Raw genomic sequence first — 20794 nt, forward strand, 5'->3', positions numbered from 1 at the left:
GGGAGTTGGACGGTCGGGTGTTGACGGCTGAACGGTTTAAACAGCATGACGAGAAAGATGACCAATACCGGTATGGATGACGCATATCGAGAAAGCGAATTGTGACGAGAAAGAAGTCAACCACGGCATGGCCAGAATCAACACAGCCCACGGTTGGGCTAGATATACACCAAATTTTGAGGCAAAGCCTAATAAGTGAAATGCGAGCACATACCTGTCAAAACTTGAGCCGCAATCACGAGAAATTCAACGAGCAAATCATCGCCACACGGTTCTGCATCGTTTTAACGACTATGTAATTTTACAAGTGAAATGACCATGCGTACAGAACTCTGAGATGTTTTATTCGAAATTATCCCAAGTCCTGGCGGAGTCTACACAGGAAGGCTTCGCGTTAGAAATCCGTTATTTGGCCATTGAGTACTATCATCGATCTCATGCAACAATGACACAACTCAAAATTAGCATATAATTACTGTTAGGTTTCAACTCACGGCCCCTCTTTTCAAAATTCACGGAAATTTCGGTTTTGAGTAGAAGTGCTTTCAATCGAATCCTTTACAAAGATAGTGAAAATAAGGTTTTAACTTGTACAACATGCTCATAATATGTTCACTATGGCTTCAACAATGTCCAATAAAAATGGGAAGTCTTGAAACTCAAAGTTCCGTTGAAAATTTATAACGTAATCTTCAACGCTAAAAATTTCAAACGCGTTTCCCTCGAAACCATAGATTTTGAGTTGTACCAATGTTGCACGCAACCGACGATATGTAATATACATTAAACCGCTTCATGCAACGAGACAACTGGAAAAAAAGTTTGATAATGAAATTGAAAGAAATGCTCAAAATAAAAATAACAAATTCTGGGTTGTTCGGACATGTTTACTAATACTGTGCAGTGCGGATCGTCGGTTTCCTCGGTAAATCCATCTGCTGTAGAAGGCTGAGATCAAATGAGCAGCCACTGCTCTGCTTACTGCTCGAGTCAGTTTCTAGTAAACCATCCTCTTGCTGGAGTGATCATTTATACAATAATGACTAAACAACAACAACAACAACACCAAATCGTTTAGAAAGTCAAATCGTTTGTCTACATGTCTTGGCTGTACTGGGAAAAAGTAGAAGGGTGGTAATCAAGACACGACCGCATGACGTTGGACTACGGTATTCTTATATTCCATTAAAACAAATAGAGAGAATTGCAACTCTAGTATTTGCTGCAATTTTACCTAACAGTGCATGCTGTGAGTGAATGCTGTGACGTTAAAACGTTATAAATAATAATATATACTAAAAGAATGGATATCTTTTATTTAATCGCTGTCATTTTATACATATTCGAATCAAACCTATGTTCATAGCTGCACTACCAAAACAATCATTTAATTGAGCGAATTGGTAAAATTTTCTATCTAAGCAATAAGCAAACTCAACGAAACTATCTGAAATTGGAGCCCAGAACGATTTAAACGAAAATTTTAAATTTAAAGATTGTTTGACATTAAATCGATAAAACTCATGCTAGGTTAGCTCCAGCCCAGCATATAACTTCATGTATTTAAAAACAAAATACGTTTATTTTAATAACTTAATATAGCAAGAGTTCGATTACACGTTTTTCGGTAGTTGTTATCAAGGTTTTGGCGAGTGACAGGAAAATATCTTAACTTCTTCAGTTGTGATTTAGAGCATTTCTAATTGTTTTGTTATTTTTCACGATAGCGACAAGTTTGTTTCTTTCTCTGTGAGCGAGAAACAAAATCAAAACCGCACACCGAGAAACAAAAACGAAAATTTAATGAATGCTCATTGAGAAAACTTGCAACTCTTTTTACCAATAATTTATGATACTCAAAAGAACCTGTTTTGATCTAAATGAAATTTTTAGTAAATAAGTGTTGATCATTCATAGGCGGTAATTTTTAAAGACTGGCAGAAGAAGTTAAAATCGCTGCTGTGAAATCGTTTTAATATTTTTAATGACAATAATAATCTTCGATAAACACCCGCTTTAGTTATCCACACACATGCAATAATTATCTATACACACGTTAAAACTATTCATACACACGCTGTAGCTATAGTTATTCTTACACACATGCTTAAGCTATCCATACACACGCTATTCCTATCCATACATCCGATACAACTATAAATACACACGCATAAGCTATCCAACCATATGCTATTACTATCCATACATACGCTATAACTAATCCACACACACGCTATAGCTAGCCATACACACGCAACAGCTCTATCTATCGATACCAAGGGTTAGTTAGCTATCATCTCTATCATCGCAAATGTCATAGATGGTGTGAACATTGATGAAACGGCTGAACAGATATGACTGTTATTGAAAATTACCAATTTTGAATGGATACATTACCTTCCAATGTTAAAATGAGCCGGGAATCAGCTTGGAACCTATGCTCGAAGTGCTCCGCACGGAAATGTTACAAACAAACACAAAACTGTGTGGGATCTGCTACTCGGTAGAACGAACGCCAACATTCCCGCACATCAGGGGAAGTTTGAAAGCTTATGTCTACCTTTTTGGCTGGATAAGCTGAGACACCGTAATATTTCACTGTACACGATGGCATTTACGTTTTGACAATTATTTTAGAGCATTCAAAAATCAATTTTTGAAAAATCCGCACTGACTGACGAAGGTTAACAAATTTTGTGACGTCACAACTTTTTACTCGCCAGCTCTGATCGCTTCGGTTTTTTTTCGGGTCGTGTATGTACACGTAAAAGACGACGACACCAGCACTTATAGAACTTATTTGCCACTCCTTTGTATATACCTTATTGATGCAGATGCACATACGCTATATGTGCACACTGCACACACACTAAATGGCGGTAACTTTCCTAGTGGTGGTGCTGGCTCGTGCAGTTTCTAGCTGTTTCCACCCAACGATATCTGAATTGGATTACTGCTGGTGGGGTCCAACTCAGATCAAAGGGGAACCGAACTGAATGAAGAAATGCAGCTGCCCACTACCTCCGTCGCTGCTGCCTGATACCACCGCTCTGGTTCTGCTGCAGCTCAGTTTCGCCACTGGAATCAGTCACCGCTGCTGATTATTCAGGACCGTTCTAGTGGCTTTCCACTTGTTAACTGATGACTGCTATGATTGATTGATTGATTGATTTCTTTTGAAGGGACTTTAACCCCAAACGGTCATTCGTCCCTAATGACTGCTATGAGACGACGCAGGCTATTATATAGCCCAAAGCAAAAATCCATCCGCGAGCAAAAGGGAAGCGAGCTTGTGATTGGTTGAATGTGCTCGACTTTTAACACAACTTTCAGCTAGTTTAGTATCGCAAACATATTTAAATTAGTCTATGACAATCTTGCGCAATATTTCCCCTATCAATCAAGCCATTGGTGTTCAGAATCTGTTCAGTGGTAATGATAAAAGAAGCATTTTAAAACGGTGTTGGAACACCTGTTGCAGCAACCGAAAGCGAGCTCGTTATTGGTTGAAAGCTGCGAGACTGTTTACAAAGTCAGATCGGTTGTATCCGTTAGAGTTGACTGTGCTTGTGAAGAGAGGTGGTGATTGGTTGCTCGGTATGATTTAGACAATCGATGTGATTTATCAATTTTTCAATAGTGTATCTCGAACAATAGGTTATTTTTATTACATAAATTCAACCGTAAAAGAATTTCTGATCGGTTGATGCCGAAACCTTGAAATTCTAAAAAGAAATGACTGATATATAAGCGCTCAAAACCTACGACAACGACAAACCACTTTTCCCTGGTTTTCCCTGGTTAAATTACTAGATTTTCAAATTCAGGCGTCTAACTTCGATATAGACGTTCGTCCAACGTCAAAAATGTAGTGATTGGTTGTTTTCTTTGTTTAAGACTAAGGCTCAGAGTTTCGTTTGATGTTTGGCTTTGCTTTTGGCTGTGATTGGTTGAAATATGCGGTTAACAAGGATCAAATTTTTTTCAATAGTGTAATAATTAGCGTGACTGACGGAGCTTTAACCATTTGAAAGGAGACGATTTCATGACGCTCTCGATGTTTTGCACCCCTGTGTTGCCGTAAGATGTAATTCTACGTCGAAATTGTTATCCTTTTTGTGAAGATTCCTGCATTTTGTGGATACAAATACGAATGCGTAATGCGAATTTTATATATCCATACTGAATCAATTATTCGATAAATACTTAATTAAATTCATTGAACAAATATACTAACTTGTAGCGAATTTCCAATTAAAAACCCTCCATCATCATTCATTAATGATGCACAAGGAGCTTTTTATATTAACGAAAAGTGTTCTAATGGAAACCCTGCTGGTGGCTGCTGTTCATCACATCACTTTATCAGTCGTTGGTATCGAAGAGATTTTCAATTTCCGAAAACCAAAGCACTTGAGCTCCGGAGACGACGCCTTGAACTCATCGAATTGCTTTGATCACAGCCAACAAATAGTATGCACTTCAAATTACCGAATCGAATACGCTGACACCGGTTTGATGTTACTTCGTAATAAGTAAATTTATTTCTGTGGCAGAATATCGTAGCAGCACAGCAAGCACCCGCTGTAGGATGGTTTGGACGTATCAACTCCCCACTCGGTGTTCGAAATGACATCCAAGGCTGGAGAAAACTCAGTAATTTCGACAAAAAAATACTTGAATCTAAAGTGAGAAAAAAGACCTTCTTCATTTCCTCATACAGTCGGTACACCCTAGTCCGAGCTGCAGTGCTCAGTACAACCAGTAGAGTGCAGCCGTGTCCTTCCAATTCGATGACTTGTGTAAAAATAATTTCCGTTCCGGAAGGACTCTGCTGGCTAGTCGCAAGTTTCTCCCCAGCCACCATGGATTCACAAATCTGTGAACGATAAATAAATCAACACTTGCGATCCTCTTTTCTGGGTCAACACCCAGAAGGATCTGTGCTTTCCGTTTCCATTAAACTGCACTCTCAAAGGCACTGGAAGATTATCAGCTTTTCGGATGATGACGATGACGAGGATGACGGGATGGGGCTGACGCAGATGATGATGGCTGATGATGATGATGGCGAAAATTGCAACCGGTAGGTTTTTGCAACGTAATAAGTTTCATATCATGTAATGTTACTACTGTTAAGAGGCGGCCGGATTTGTTCTATCCGTTCCTGTTTGTTTTTTATTCAACCGACAAAGCTTCTCAGCTCGTATCTTGAAATGCAGTTGCGGCTTTTCAGTGAAAGCCGTAATGTTGCAACGTAGCGACGCACACTGCATTATTGGACCAATAAAGTTGACCAAAACAGGAATTTGCTTTATTAGTTGGGTATTTGAGAGATAAACAACAATCATTTTTTGCAAGTCGGTGGGAAAAATTTCATCAAGTTGCATTATTCTCAAAGTTCATTAAGCTATGAATATCTAGTCACAGGATGTCAAGTTTATTATCTTTGAGAAGCTTGAGTAAAATTCATAAATCTCAACTTCGTGGAATACAAAGAGCATTTTAACTACTTCTCTAAAAATTTTGGCGAAGAATTTTTTTCCAAATTGCTCCCATTGTACGTTAGTGTGGGTAGGATTAAACGAGTTGCTTGCGGTATTATGCATTTCTCTGACGCTAGCCATAATGCAATGGTAATGCTGTAGTGCAGCAGCTTCTTATGATTGCCGCATTGGATCGCTCCTAACCTTCCTAATGGATTAGGGATTATTCCGTTGCCTTCTCAACCGGTAATGCTGTTCCAACTGTTGCATGCCGCTTCGCTGAAGGCTACTTTGCTCGCCAATGAACGGAGCAAGAACTGCGTGGTGAGTTGTGTATGAACATGATAAGTTAAATTAATTTGTTTCATAATAGAGAGAACAACATAAGAGTAAGTTAAGGTTCTTTGTCTGAGAAAACTTTTTTTTTTCAATATTTCACAATTCCATGCATAACGTGAGTTTTTATAATAATAACCAACTAAAGCATTTCATACATCAGGTCGAGTATACAGTATGCTTGTTTATTGTTGCATTTCTAAATAATCTAAACGACCGTTATTTCTACGAAAAGTTCCCAGTTCCACTAATGCAAACGCTAGGATGCATCTGGTGAACAGCTGCTAGGCATCGCTAACAATCGTAAAATCTCGTATTTATACTTTATTAGTGCTCAGATTTATATGTTGGTACATGGATAATTCCGTTCACAGAAGAGAACAATGTTTGTTGTTTGCAAATCTTAAACTAACAAATTCGAAGAAATAATGAATAGCGTGCCCTACTTCATAGCGAGGCAAGTCATCGTCGTCGAGATATATCCACTGTAACTTGCAGGTGCAGAGCTCTAGTCTGCCTAACGAACCGCATGATGGCCAATTTCACTCAGCCCACTGTGAAAACTCTGATGCTCGTAAAGGAAGTGTGCATGTAATTTATCTAACTACTCTGATAACCGTTGCTCGCTTTCAAAGCGGTTGGCTAAGCAATAATATAGCGTTTCCAGATTTGGATTTTGCTGCTTCAGAGAGCAGCGAAAGAGTTGTTAAAATTGTTACGGTTTCATTCTACAAGATAATTTTTCTCCGCCTGGATACACCAAACTGATGATGGTTGGAGAACCACAATGGGCAATTGTCCGCGAAACGCGGATTTCTGATGACAGGGATTTGTACGGCGCAAGACCGACTTTCGCTGTTAAGCCAATTATAATTTCTTACTTTGATTGGGGAGAATGTGTAACCAAAGAAACGGTTTGAGGCCGCATTTTTTATATAATCTTTAGATTTACAATGCAATGAATAGGGAAAATGGAATGTTAAAAAATGCCTAGGATCGAAAATGACAAAAACATACACCAACAATTAAAGTGTCAGGAGCGACAGAATACTGTGAACCTATAAAAATTGTTTGAGGTTAATAGAGCCCTGATTAAGGAAAATAATTATTCGAAGTTTATTGTCGAAAGCGTTTCTATGCCAAATAGCCCGTTGACCAATTTTATGTGGTCTGATTAGAATGAAACCTTAGACGTATACTAAACTGAGAAAACAAAGTATTTTTCAATGGCGAAAGAATCCTTGATTCAGCCGCAAGGTTACAGAGTCCGCTTTGATAAGCCGATGGTCGTTAGTTCGAATCTTTTTGGGAGCAGGTCATTTTTGATTATCAAAAGCTTAAGCATGGGTTCATTCTCAGGTTCCTCATCACCACCACCACCTCACTTTGTTCGAATCTGTCTGCTTTCTCACGATGGGGTAAAGAAAATTTGTATGATTCTGAAATAACGCCACTCTCGAATCGAGAGAGCCGTGATATACATATCCATCGCTTGGTTTTCGTAATGTAATAATTTGCGTGAACATTTGTACGATTCTGGGGTTGGGTACAGGGTTGGGTAAGTGCAGGGATTAATTTTTGTTTTGTTTTCTACAGATACATAGATTACGCGAAGTTGTATAAACAAGACATTAATCCAGAGCGAAGTTAACATCATATTAAATACTGTCACATGTGTATGAGTGATAAATAAATTGAATTGGACATGGTAATTTATTTTTAAGTATTTTTTTGGTATTTAGTTACCACTTGTATTTTTGTAAGTTTTTCTCAGAACCAGGGCAAATAGTGCATTCCCCATCTATAGTATAACAGTTCAAATAACAATTTTCTGCATTTTACGATAGCGTAGATAATTTTACAACTGATTGCTGCAAATAGTAAGACTTGAGCGAAAAATTATGTGATTCAGGCTCAGGCATATTTTTTTTCAACATGGAAAATTTTCTTTTATTTCTGAATGATGTACAGTGATAATTAAATTCAACATGAGGTGATTTATTTGCAACTAGCCACACACGCTATATAGCAAGCCACGCACGCTATATAGCACGCCACGCACACGCTATATAGCAAACCACACACGCTATAAACATGCACACACGCGTTACAGACATGCATACACGCTATAAACATACACACACGCTATACAGTTAGCCACGCACGCTAGCCACACGCTTTATAGCAAGCCACACGCTAAATAACAAGCCACACGCTATATAGCTAGCCACGCACGCTAGCCACACACTTTATGTAGGTAGCGACACACGCTATAGATTTTCACACACGTTATGTGCACACACCCTATATATACATACGCTGGATGATAGTGGCCTCTCAAACCACCTGGCGGTGCGAGTCTCTTCCAGTTTCGGGTTGTATTCACCCAACGATATCTGGATCGGATTACCGCTGGAGGGGTCCAACTCAGATCGAAGGGAAGCCGAACTGAAGGAGGTAAGCTGTTGCCCGCTGCTGATCCATCCACGCTGCCTTCGCCTACTGCCATCGGTGTTGATGTCCGCTGCTGCTGCCTGCTGTTAGTAAACTGATTTGCTTAACTTGCCAACCACAGACTTGAATTATCTTTTATTGCGAATTTGTTTACAAAGGTATAATTCTTTGACAGGATAATTGCTCAGCCCTAATGGCTCATCATCTTTGTTCATAGTAGTGCTTATAGATTAATTATTGAATCATGGAATCATGGAGATTAATTATACATCTTTGCCTTAAGGGCATGGTAAGTTTATGAAATAAAATTAGATAACCTACCTAACTAATACTAACTAAAACCTGAATTGGCAAAGTTCGAATTGTTTCGTGAATCGACCTCTGGCAAGCTTCCCTGAACCTAGACAGTATAGCCTGTTTGCGCACCAAAAGTGTATCCAGACCGGCTAGTTGGTGGATCTTTGAATTTCGCGTTCTTGGAGGACTGTTAAGAATCATCCGAAGGATTTTGTTTTGGATAACCTGTAATTTATTATGGTGTCATTTGGCACAACTTTTCCAGATTGGCAAACCGTATTCTATCACTGGTAGGATTATCATTTTATGGACAGCAAGCTTGTTCTGAAGTGATAATTTGGATTTTCTGTTTATCAGTGGATATAAAGATTTTATTAGGAAGTTGCATTTGTTTGATGTTTTGTCCACATGCGATCTGAATATGAGCTTGCTGTCCAGAACCAGACCGTGGTACACCACCTCTCTGGTCCAGTCTATGGGTGTATTGTTAATTTGAACCCTGACGTTAACATGCGGAACGAGTCGGGGTGAGTTCGAGTGGGGGAACAGAATTGCCTGAGTTTTGGCCGCATTGATGCGAATCTTCCAGTTCTTGGAGTAGTCGGATAAACCCGCCTGCAGATTTCTTGTCAGCGAACGAAACACACGCCCTTTGTACATGATAGCAGTGTCATCTGCGAACATAGACAGGACACCACCACCCGGAAGGGGAGGGACGTCTGACGTGAAAATATTGAAAAGGATAGGACCCAGTAGGCTACCCTGTAGCACTCCAGCGTCAACATTGAATGTATCAGACTGGGAATTGTTCAAGCAGACCCTAATTGATCTACCCGATAGATAGTTTTTGATGATCTTCACGAGGAAGATCGGAAAGTTGCAACGATGCAGCTTATAAACAAGGCCATCGTGCCAGACGTTGTCGAACGCTTTTTCAACGTCTAACAACGCCATGGCAGTTGTTTTGAAAACGGATTTGTTCCGCCTTATGATGGTCGCTTCCCGAGTGAGTTGGTGCGCTGTGGAGAGCCCCTTCCTGAAACCATATTGTTCTCTAAGAAAGATATTGTTTTGGTCAGCGAACTCTAGTAAACGTCTCAGATTTAGTTTTTCAAATAATTTCGAAAGGACGGTAGGAGGCTAATGGGCCTGTAGCTTTTAGCGTCGGTGGGATCTTTCCCAGGTTTGTGGATGGGGATAACTTTAGCAAGCTTCCAACGGGAAAGGAAGTAGCTCAGTTCCAAACACTTGTTAAAGATCTTTGCGAGATGATGGAAGAAGTCAATGCTCAAATTTTGCAACTCGATATTGACCACACCATCGACACCCGCGGCCTTCATATTTTTATAAGATTTAATGGTAGCCATCAACTCATCCGCAGAAATTTTTGATTCATCAGGGACGTCTAGAGTTGTGACAGAGATTATATACATTGCAGCAGCCACATCAGGTTCAAAGGGACTCACCAGGGAACGACCAAGGTTATGTGAATTTACAAAATGCTGACCAAGTGCATTAGCTTTTTCAGTTGGTGTTATTAACTGAACTTGGCCTGCGTGTTGATCAAGATGGAAGAGAGGGGGAATAGGCCTGGGCTTGTTTTTCAATAATTTGGTAAGTTTCCAGAAGGGGTTTGCACAATCTCATCACTGATCGATGTCGTCTGTTGTCTCTGGCTCGATGTTGTAGCGGATGCTGGTGTCGACACTCTGTTGGAACCGGGCCCAGTCGGCACGATGATAGTTGCGACGACGAGATCTGGCGGAAAACCCCACTTTGGCCACCACTGGATAGTGGTCAGAGCTCAGTTCTTGGTAGGTGATTGGATTCGAGATGTTTACCATGTTGGTGATGAAGAAGTCGATGGTCGAGTGTACACCGGAACGGTTTATCCGGGTAGGAGAGTCTGGGCTCATAATAATGTACGATGCTGCTTGTAGGTCATTGTAATCGATTCTACCATTACTCCGCTTATTGCCCCAGGCTTGATGTTTGGCATTTAGGTCTCCAGCTAAAATGAAGTTTCGCCGATGTCGAGACAGTTTGGCGAGATCGCTTTGTAGCTTACTGGAAGAATCATTCCTAGAGCTGACTTGCGATGGACAGTAAGCTGCCATGACGATGATACGACCGACAGGAGTAGAAACCTCAACACCAAGTGCTTCGATGATTTTTAGGTTAAAGCTGGGCAGCAGCTTGAAGCAGTTGTTTCTCCGCAATGCGATGGCAACGCCACCACCCGTCGTGAGGGCTCGATCAAGCCGAACAACTCGGAAATCGGGAAGATAAACGTTGACGTCGGGTTTAAGATGCGTCTCGGTGATGATGGCAATGTCGATAATCCGCTCGTTGAGGATATCGGCGAATTCTATGATTTTGCTCTTGAGCGAGCAAGCGTTCCAATTAGCGATGTTGATGTGTTCACGGTCCATACTTGGTGAGAATGGAAATCGCTGCTTGCAGCTGTTCTGCTCGGGTTTTGCAAGTACGAAGGGCTACGTACGCTTCGGCCAGAAGATGCACAAATACCTCTGTAGTAAGCAGGGAGTCTGCGTTGGTTTCATCGGTGTCTGTTCGTGTGAACTTCATTCCAGTAGCAGCGGTTGAGAGCCCTGGAAGTCCTGGTGGAGGCGAGGAACGGTTCGAAGATGTGACATCAGCGAACTAGGTTGTTAGGCGATTATTCAGTGGAAGAGGTGCAAGCACTGGAATTTGGTGTCGCGAAGTGGTAGCGGGAAAATTTTGTTCGTTGCTCATGGGGACCTTTCTGCGACCGGGTTGGTTGTTGGTCGAGGCTCTTTTGCGGATTTTTATAAATCCCGCCCGCTTTGGGCAGGTTCGACTGGTAGCCTTATGTCCAGCTCCACAATTCGCACAGACTGGGTCGGCGGTTTCCATTAGTTGGCAGGCGTCGGGTGCGTGCGGCATTTGATGCAGCGGTAGGCCATATGGCAACTTTTCGTCCCGTGTCCAAACATCAGGCAGTTCGAGCATTGGGTGTCGTCACGATGCACTGGTTTGTAGCGCTCCCAGGCCACGATGATGTGAATAAGTGCTCGTATGGACTGCAGGTCCGTCAGGCACGTTGAATTTTTCTCCAGGGGTACCAGATATAACAGATCACGGTACTTCCGAGTTTTGTTGTGACGCGTCATCTTATATATCTGGATTGGTTTGAGGCCGTTTGCCTTTAGTTCCTCCAACAGGGTGTCAACTTCCATGTCAGGAAGGCCGCGGAGAACAACCTTGAGGAGATTTTCTGCTTCGATATCATGGGAGAAATATTCCACCTCGTGTTTTTGCAATATCACTTGCACCGCCTTGTAAACATTCAACGACGGAACCATCAGTTTGTATCCCTCAGTGCATATTCGGATAGTGCATTTCGATCCTTTGTCGATATAAAACACTATTGCTTCACGTAGGCCTTCCGGGAAGCTTTTCACATAGAAAGGTGGAATTTTCTCCTTCTCCACTACTTCGGGATCCTTGGCGTTTTCCAGGACAGCGAATCTGTTGTTGGCCAAAAGCTTTTCATCCGCGGGATCAGGCGTATTGTCAGGCCGAGGCCGTTTCCCCGTACTGGAACTGGTTTCTGATTTACCCATATTAGGGTTCATCGTAGCGTCGGCTTCCAACGCGAACACACAAACTTAGGAACGAACGTACAAAGCAAACGGAGCGAAAACTACTGTACTGCTCAACACGCCAGCAGAGAATAATCTAATGATCTAACTGATTTGCTTGAGGAGAAACAGTCTCTTATATAGCCCAAAGATTTTATTTCTTTGAAGCCCAAACCTGACCCGAGCCCGAAATTGTGAGACCCGAACCCGACTCGAATCCGAGATTTCATAGATTTTATAGTCGGGTTTCGGGTTTATACCCAAACCCGACCTGAACCCGACATTTCCAAACCCGAACCCGACCCGAACTCGAAAATATTTTTTTCACAAAACCCGAACCCGACCCGGACCCGACACTTTTAAAACTTTTCAAACCCGAACCCGACCCGAACCCGTCTCTACTAACTAGGTACTCCATTCTGTCGTACTTTTTAGGGAAAGGCAGCAAGCGACCAATCAAAAGTTGACATTTGTGTTTCGACAATGTTCAACAATTTTCAATAGTACAATAGTTCGAACAATCGGATTACAACTTTCTGCATTTGAACGGGTGCTTAAATGATTTTCCAATCGATTGCTGCAAAAATGACAGAAATCGGTTGGAAACTGGCTGAGTTTAGAACGTTTGAAATTGGACAATTTTCGTAACGCTCTCGATGTTTTCGGTTTTGAAATTGGTTCCTTGTGTTGAAGTTGAGCCCCTGTTTATGTTGCTGTAGGACGTATTCTACATCAAAAAATTACCGATTAGCAATGGTTTTGTTTTGCAAAAACTTAAAGTTTGATACGTCGCAAGCCAGGTTTTGGTTCCGTTTTCTATTTAGCCTGTGTCCCTGGAAGGGTACTTACGCCACGGTTTCCCTCAATGAATCCGGAACAACGGATAATTTTGAAATGTCCTCTGCTGTACCAAAAACTATGGGGCCATTCACATACCACGTGGACAGCGTTGGGGGGGGGGGGGGGGTTGGCTAATGTCCACGGTCCATACAATTTTTTCAGAATTTATATGGGCAGTTGTCCACGGAGGGGGAGGGGGGTTCAAAATCGTTAAAAATCCGTCCACGTGGTATGTGGATGGCCCCTATGATAAATTTGTGATTTTTTTAAAGTGGTCGCATCAAATTCGGTTGAGTTCTTGCGGAATGGCAGGCAAAACAATTTTAATTTTTTCGGCTCTGGAGGGGTCGGGTACGCAAGTGTATGGAAGGTGGTCCACTGTGGGAGAGTTGCCCACTATTGGTTAACTTACCCTAAATTCCGATTTTTGTTTTGACGAATTGAATTAGTCTAACTTTAAGAAGGAGGTCCACTGTGTAGGTTCATGTACCCTAGCATTGCAGCTGTTAACCGTTTCTGATTAGAAAACGGTCTTAGGGTAGAACTGCCTTGGATGGACCACTTCCTTTGAATATACCACCCTGACCACCACTCTTGATATAGAGTAAATTAACTTATAGAGGACCCCTGTCTGGTAGGGTATTTTACCCTGTAAATGTTTTTCGTGATTCTGATGCAGATTAGCTGGATAAGATGTTTCGCGATGGAAGTTTTCTAAAGTTCCGTCGAGTTAAAAAAAAAAAGTTAATGTGGTGGGTTGTCCACTATTGGAAAGAGGTCCACTATAGGTTTATTTACTCTATGTTAACCACTCTAAACTATAAAACACAGAACCACCATATGTACCTAACCTATTACTATACACAGAACGCAAATCACAAATCTCCTAAGTGAACTTTCACTATATTTTTAATCCTAACTTTCATGGTTACAACTTGTTAAATGACACAAAAAAGCAAAATAATCGAATCGGGTAAAAACACACGTTTCCACCATGTCAGTGTTTCCATGCTGGAAATTATTTAATTCAACAAAATATTGAGGCCCAAGAAATGAACAAAATACGATTCGATAAACAAATCTTTTATACTCATAACATTTAAAATGTTATACGCTACCCCATAAAAAACGAATTATCCGTTTTACTGCTGTTATAGTAGTTTACTAGAATTTTCGTAAGTGTGATCAGAAGTTTAATAAACATTTTATCATGGAAGTAAAAGATACACCTGACCATAATTTTGGAAGATCACCTGAATTCTTCAAACTGACGGTCGGCGGTTGTGATGATTGCATTATCCTCCATAATCCTAAATAAACTGTCAACCCCAGCTCACACCGGAGAGAATATCTGAACAAAAATATCTTCTATCTGTCTTAATGAGAAAATAAACTTGATAGCAAAACCAATGATTGATGCATTGATTAACGGATCGTAAGTTGTTAGGGTCTCAGTTGTAGTCGTCTCCACGGACGTTGGCACAAAAGTGAAGAAAAAGTTGCCGACAGAGAATTAACGAGAAAAGAAAAAAAAATCAGCTTTCGTAATCAAAATCAGTGTGCACAGAAGATCCTCGGGGCGCTCCGACTAAACCATACCGACGGCGGTGTATGAAAAAATATAACTGCCGTCATCGGTTTAGTTCCGCGTGGATAGGATAAGAAAATTCTCTAATAAAAAAAAAAACAGGATGCTTCTCAGTTGTCAAATGTATCTAAATATTTTTACTGAGAATAGGGAATAGAAGTAAAGAGGCTACAGTATGCAGAATTTTGAGCAAATCGACAGAAATTCTTAAATGCGTTTGATCAAACCAATCGTTTCCCAATGTTATTGGATGCCAGACCTCCATCACATATTGAAACTATAAATTTACGGTATGAGATTTGGGTAACGTATGGCAGAATCGTAATTTTGAAATGTCTTTTTTGAAGTTTAGGCTGGGCACATGCCGTATCACACTTAATTTGTGATTTTTCAGCTTTTATTTCGGTAATATTTTTCAGTTCGCTTCCTCAGTAGCATACACTGTCTGCCTTTAATTAACTTGAATTTTGAACGTTAAGAATTTGGTGGAATAATCGGTCATTAGAATTGTTTTTATAAGTGTGATTTTCTACATCATGTGTGTCAAATATTATGTATTGAACTGTTTTTTTTCTACGTATAAGAATCAATAATTAATTTAGTTTGCTGAGGAAAGGGCGTTGCATAATTATATTTGGTGTAATTCATAGTCTTTAGGCCGAGAACCGTTAACTAATTAGAATAATTGCGGTAACTCTCAACTGCAAGAAGTTTTGGTTTTGCGTTCAAAACTATTAAAGTGTAGTACAATTCCATAACATTCCAAACTGATGACTTAGTTAAAAAAAGTATGTTTGAAAATTGAAAACAAACACGTTTTTGTCATAATGTTTCAGCACAGAGAGTTTTAGATAATAAAACAATAGGCAATTGTTCGATTATTCATTTAGAACAGTTATTTCATAGCTATAACATGAATAAAAGGGTAAAAAAAAACATGCAAAAGAAAAAACGGTGGTTGCTTTCCTATTTAAGCTCCACAGATATAAACAAACAAACTTCCAACCAACATTATTCCTATCCATTACGGCATGACTAACGCTATCGAGCACGGTCCAATCGATACTGGCCGGGAGAACAAAACTTTGCGCAACTACCTCGTTAACAGCTGACTTTAATCGAGAAGCTAAGCGGATAGGAAAGTTTACGCTTTCAAGCACCAGAAATCACAACATCGATGAAGCAAATTTCCTCCGGTTGCAGCTATGCACTTTGCATTCGCAAGAAATTGCCACTTTAAGCAGAGACAAAAACTATTCGGCCAGATAACTTGGCTCTTCCGGTGGGAAAATATTCCTTATAACCGAACAGTGCGAAAACCTTTCCCAGCGGGAACTCGGGGAATCTTGTCTTAATTCAATTCCCCTCCTCTGTACCACACTGACTTGTTATTGGATATTTATAGCTGGTCATTCACATTCCGAAAAAAATTACGGAAAAGTCAAACAGTAGTGGTCTATCATTATTTCTGTCCCAGCTCACACTGCGGTTCTGGAATATTCTCTGCGGTACGAAGAGAAATCGAAATCAGTCCTGATGATACTTGATCAATCCCATAATAAACAGAAAGTGTCTCAACTCAATTAGGCTTAGCATCCTACAGAAGGAGTGAGTCGGTCCGTGTCAATCGGAACCAATTCGCTTCGGTATAGAGCTTTTCTTTGCTCTACTGTAGGAGTATCCAGGGTTGCCAATGTTCCAGTTTAAACTGGATTCCTCCAGTTTTTTTCAAGTGATCCAGTCAAACAGTTTATTCCCAAAATCTTCCAGTTTTTTCAGATATTTGCCAGTTTTATCCAGTTTTTTATTCACTCAAGCTCCGATTGGTTTCCGGAAATATTTTTAAAACGTAAGTTTTGTATATTGATAAATTATTTTGACAATTTCTAACAGCTTTTTCAGTATTCTATCTTCTCGCACGAAACACGATCTAATTAAAGACTGCATGACATGGTTGAGATAAAACCAAACAAATTTATCACACCGTGAAAAAAATCTTCTATTTATTTTCTGTGGCGTAGCAGCTAAAAAATTGTTAGAAGAATTAGATACCAAAAGATAGCGAAGTCAGAAAAAATTGAAATTTAAACTTCAATGATGTAACGGAAGGAAATACTGCGTCAATACTTTTTGTGAAGATAAAAGTAAATGAAAAAGCTCTTTTTTCTTAATTTTGAGGTAGATTGATTGCGTATTTTAAATTTTGCTGCTGTTAGAGAAATTTTCCAGTCCATAATTCAAAAAAATGTAAGCCCGAAACAAAACAGTTCTGATTAAAATGAGTAATTTTGTGCGAAGAGTTATTTCGTTAGTTGCTGTATTCGAAACTAACACTGGATTCAGTTTCCATAACAAAAAAGCGCTCTCAAAATCATTTTATTGCTTTTTTACAAATTTATTTAGAATCCAGTTTTTTCCAGTTTTTTCTTCAGCCTTTTTCCAGTTAAATTGAAAATTTTATTGGCAACTCTGCTCGGAGTATCCTCTCAGGACTAGAAACTTTTTCTGTTGTGCTGGTCAGAGAAGCATGAAGAATGAAAGTTTCTTAATGTTGCTATGTAAGGTTTAGCCTTTGCAGTATTTATTTCTGATTGATGTTTTTGTTTCGGACGGTCGAGAAAGTGCTCGGAGAATGGAAAAATGTGGGTAGGTAAAAAAGCGTTCGTTTTCGGAAGACTTCAGCAGCATAATAATTACCAAGTTCCTGTTTACAGTTCATTCTTTTTTATACCTATGTGTGTTTATCAGTTACACTAAACTTGTGAGCTATTTACTTCTAATATGTGGTAACAGCAAATATATAGAGCACCAACCGAAGTCATTAGTTCCAGACTCCAGACTCGGATATCAATGTAATAACCCTATCCGATGATCATTTGTATAAATACCGAAAGAAACTCCCCCCAAAGGCTGCTTGTGGCAGAATGTACTTCAAGTATAGTTCCAACTTCTTCAATCTCCTGATTTCCGCCCGAACGCAAACGCAAACTATAATGAAGAGGAAAAACCCCAGAATTTGGAATTGCAAACTATGGTCTGTGTAAGTGTATTTTTTTCCAGAGGATTGGGGATTGGAAATCGCGCTAGCGACAGACGCCCATCCTATTATGCGAGGAGGGGGTGTCCAAATGAAATCGAACACCCGATGGCTGTGGGTAACCAAAACAAGACAATTTGTTCTCTCGTCCAGATCCAGCTGCTGCTGCTGCTGGTGGTTTTATTTTTGGCACAGGAAGCTAGACTATACTGCTACTTATGTGGCATAGCTTATAGCACCCTTGCGTCGCTGGCTATATGTACAGATGGGACCTGGGAATATGTCAAGCGGCCACAAACTCTGTGGATAATGTAATTAATTAGGCAGAACCAGAGATTACTGGAGACAAACTTCATTACGAGCAAATAGGCGAGGAGAGAGCGCTTTTCTATGCTGAATGCTGATACTGCAGCTTTGCCAGGCGAGTGGCGAAATGTTTGTCGATTCCCTTTTCGCATATCAAGATTTCTGTACTGGGGGAGCCGGAGGTTGTCAAAATAAGACAAATGTGTGATTAATGGGATCATTAAAAGGGGTGCTAAGCTTCGGATCTGTTTGTTTCCGTGGGGGGAATTTGTTCGCATCTGTGGAGAAGAAAAAAAGCACCGTCTCTCATTGCAATCTTTGTAAGAGCCACGCGCCAGAGGCTGATAGCAGTTCACTTCAATTTTAAGCTTTTGATGATCCGTTTTTTTCATCTTTTTCATCAACATTTCGTGCTACCTTTTTTATCTTGACTCGAGAAACAGCTAAAGTGGAAGCAGATAAGACGTGGAATTAGATAATTGAAGAGATGTTTTACGGTTCAGCTATATTAGCAATCAGAAGCAGTCGGATGAAATGAACAGTATTATTCTCGGAAACCACTAATTGTGTGTCGGCATCTTCGAGATCGGATCGTTAAAGTAGAAACATGATAATTAGAAATTTATTTGCATGATAAATATTGATAGTAGCAAAAAAATACACGATAAGTAGATTCGTGCTGTGACTGCCTCAGAACGAATTGTATCTCAATAAAATATGCTGTCAGTGAAGAAACAAAATTTTGTTGTCTCTGAAGTTGTAATGAAATTGGTTTTCAGAGTTTTCAACCTTTTTATGCTTTATACATACGAAACGATTTTATCCAAAGCTTCATACTACAATAAAGCTTTCGCAAACGGAAAGCATGCACATGCGCGATGAAAACAAGTATCCGAAAATTTTCTGGTTTTAGAAAAAGCTGTGCGGTGTTGAGATAAAAGTATATTTCCACGATGGAACGAGGAAGCGCCAATTAAACGTACGGCTTTCGATATTAAATCGAAAATATAGAGCTTATGAAAGCTTTTTATAAAAACATCGACATCATATAGGTACAATTTTAAGACTATTACAGATTTTACAAAATGCAGATTTTACAACTTCCACATTTTGGCCATGCCGATTTTGCATATTTGATAAATTTTATAGATAATTAGCTCTCAAAGGTTTTCAGATTTAACTAATTTCTCAGATTCTCAATTGTTTTTTTCATTTTACAAATTTTAGAGATTTTGTAGACTGTACAAATTTATCAAATTTTATGATTTTACAGGTTTTCATGTGAGTTTTGACAACTTTGGCAGCATGAGTCGGAGCGTTGTCATGTAGCAGAATTGATTTTTCCTGCTTCTGCTTGCATTGTGGCCGAAGTTTTCGGCTGAACTACATCAAATGAAGTTGGCACTGCTCTATTGTGATGGTTCCGTTCGGTTTCAACAGCTCATAATAAATAACACTGACTTGATACCATCAAATGCACAGAAAAACCTCTCCAGTGTGAATATTTTACTAAACCGACAACGTAAGATTGGGAAATCCCTATGATCTTATTTTCTTTGAATTACTGTAATTTGTCCATTTTTAATCACCCGTCACGATGCGTTGAAAACTCACGTCCCTTGCTTTCAAATGATTAGGAGCCTAGACTCCCTGTTCTTGAACCATTTTCAAAGCAGGTAACTCTTAAAACTAAAGCAAGCTGTTCGTGCGTTTGGCATGAATCCTCATCGAGCAATACCTACACTTCAGCGTCTCCTAAGGTTTTTGGTTCCCGTTACGCACAGTCTTCAACGTCGGAATTATCGTCTTTAAGGCGACTCTTGATGCGCTTCAGCCGCCATTTTCTTCGAATAAAATGCGAATAATACACTTAACGTAAACGACGAAATATCTTTTTTAATTTAAAGCGTATGCAGGGGTGAACGAAGACTGATTTGTGCTGCAGGCGAAAACTTATGTTGGCGCCCCCCTTCATTTGTTTGTTTACGGTGAATACGTACCTCTTGAAAAACCGTGTACAAAACCCTTGTTAATTTAAAAATCCGCGTAAAGTAAACCACCATGAAAGGTTTTAGAAAAAACCCGATCTGCGACCAGTATTCGAAATTGTCCTCTTTGGTGGTTATTTCGAATCTTTCGGAGGGCGGAGGGTTTTTTGCCTAAGTCTTTTACTCAGTAAATACTCACATGGTTTTTGGTCCCCAACCCGCGTTAACTCGAAAAACCGTGAATATTTTTTTTGAATTAGCGCGGTATCGCGCGACAAAACCGCGATAATCCGAAAAACCGCGTAAAAATCACGTGAATTCAAAAATGCGTGTAAAAAAACACGTAATTCAAAAATCCGCGTAACAAAAGTTCGTGAAAAATCCGCGTTAAAAACCGCGTAAAAAATCCAGACTGTATATCAATAGTTATGCTCGACATCGGATCTGGATCCCAGAGAATTCGGCCCGAAATTTTTCCGGCTTCAATGTCCCATTTAATTCCTGACCGGACCAGAACGGAGCTACCTGGACCGGATAATGTTTTCGGAATCCGGAAATGTCCGGTTAAAAATCATGCTCAACATTCTTCAAATCACAACCAGCAGATTTACAGGTTTCTTCAGCAAATGGGTATATGTAAGGATGGCAATGACTGTATGGAAAAATTTCATCATCGAAATTTCCCAACAAAACTCGTTTTGCATTGTTTTAATTCAATCAAACTGTTTCTAACATTCATAATAGACTTGATGATTTATTTTCATTAAAATAACGCTTGCTCGAAAAAATTGACAATTTTTGTTCCCAGACTTTGGGCGTACCATTGGGCGTACCAG

The 20794-nt window shown here is 39.9% G+C and overlaps 1 protein-coding gene across 1 annotated transcript; it reads right to left on the bottom strand.

The window, feature by feature from the left end:
- Positions 1 to 11470: 11470 nt before the first annotated feature.
- Positions 11471 to 12181, bottom strand: LOC129728295 (uncharacterized). Its single transcript, XM_055686729.1, has one exon. The coding sequence runs from the start codon at positions 12179 to 12181 to the stop codon at positions 11471 to 11473; it is 711 nt and encodes a 236-aa protein (XP_055542704.1).
- Positions 12182 to 20794: the final 8613 nt, after the last annotated feature.

The sequence above is a fragment of the Wyeomyia smithii genome, chromosome 3, assembly GCF_029784165.1.
Source record: "Wyeomyia smithii strain HCP4-BCI-WySm-NY-G18 chromosome 3, ASM2978416v1, whole genome shotgun sequence".
NCBI lineage: Eukaryota > Metazoa > Arthropoda > Insecta > Diptera > Culicidae > Wyeomyia > Wyeomyia smithii.

What these genes read in the sequence shown, in the direction of transcription:
- LOC129728295 (XM_055686729.1), bottom strand. Translation starts at nt 12,181, where the DNA reads ATGGGTAAATCAGAAACCAGTTCCAGTACGGGGAAACGGCCTCGGCCT.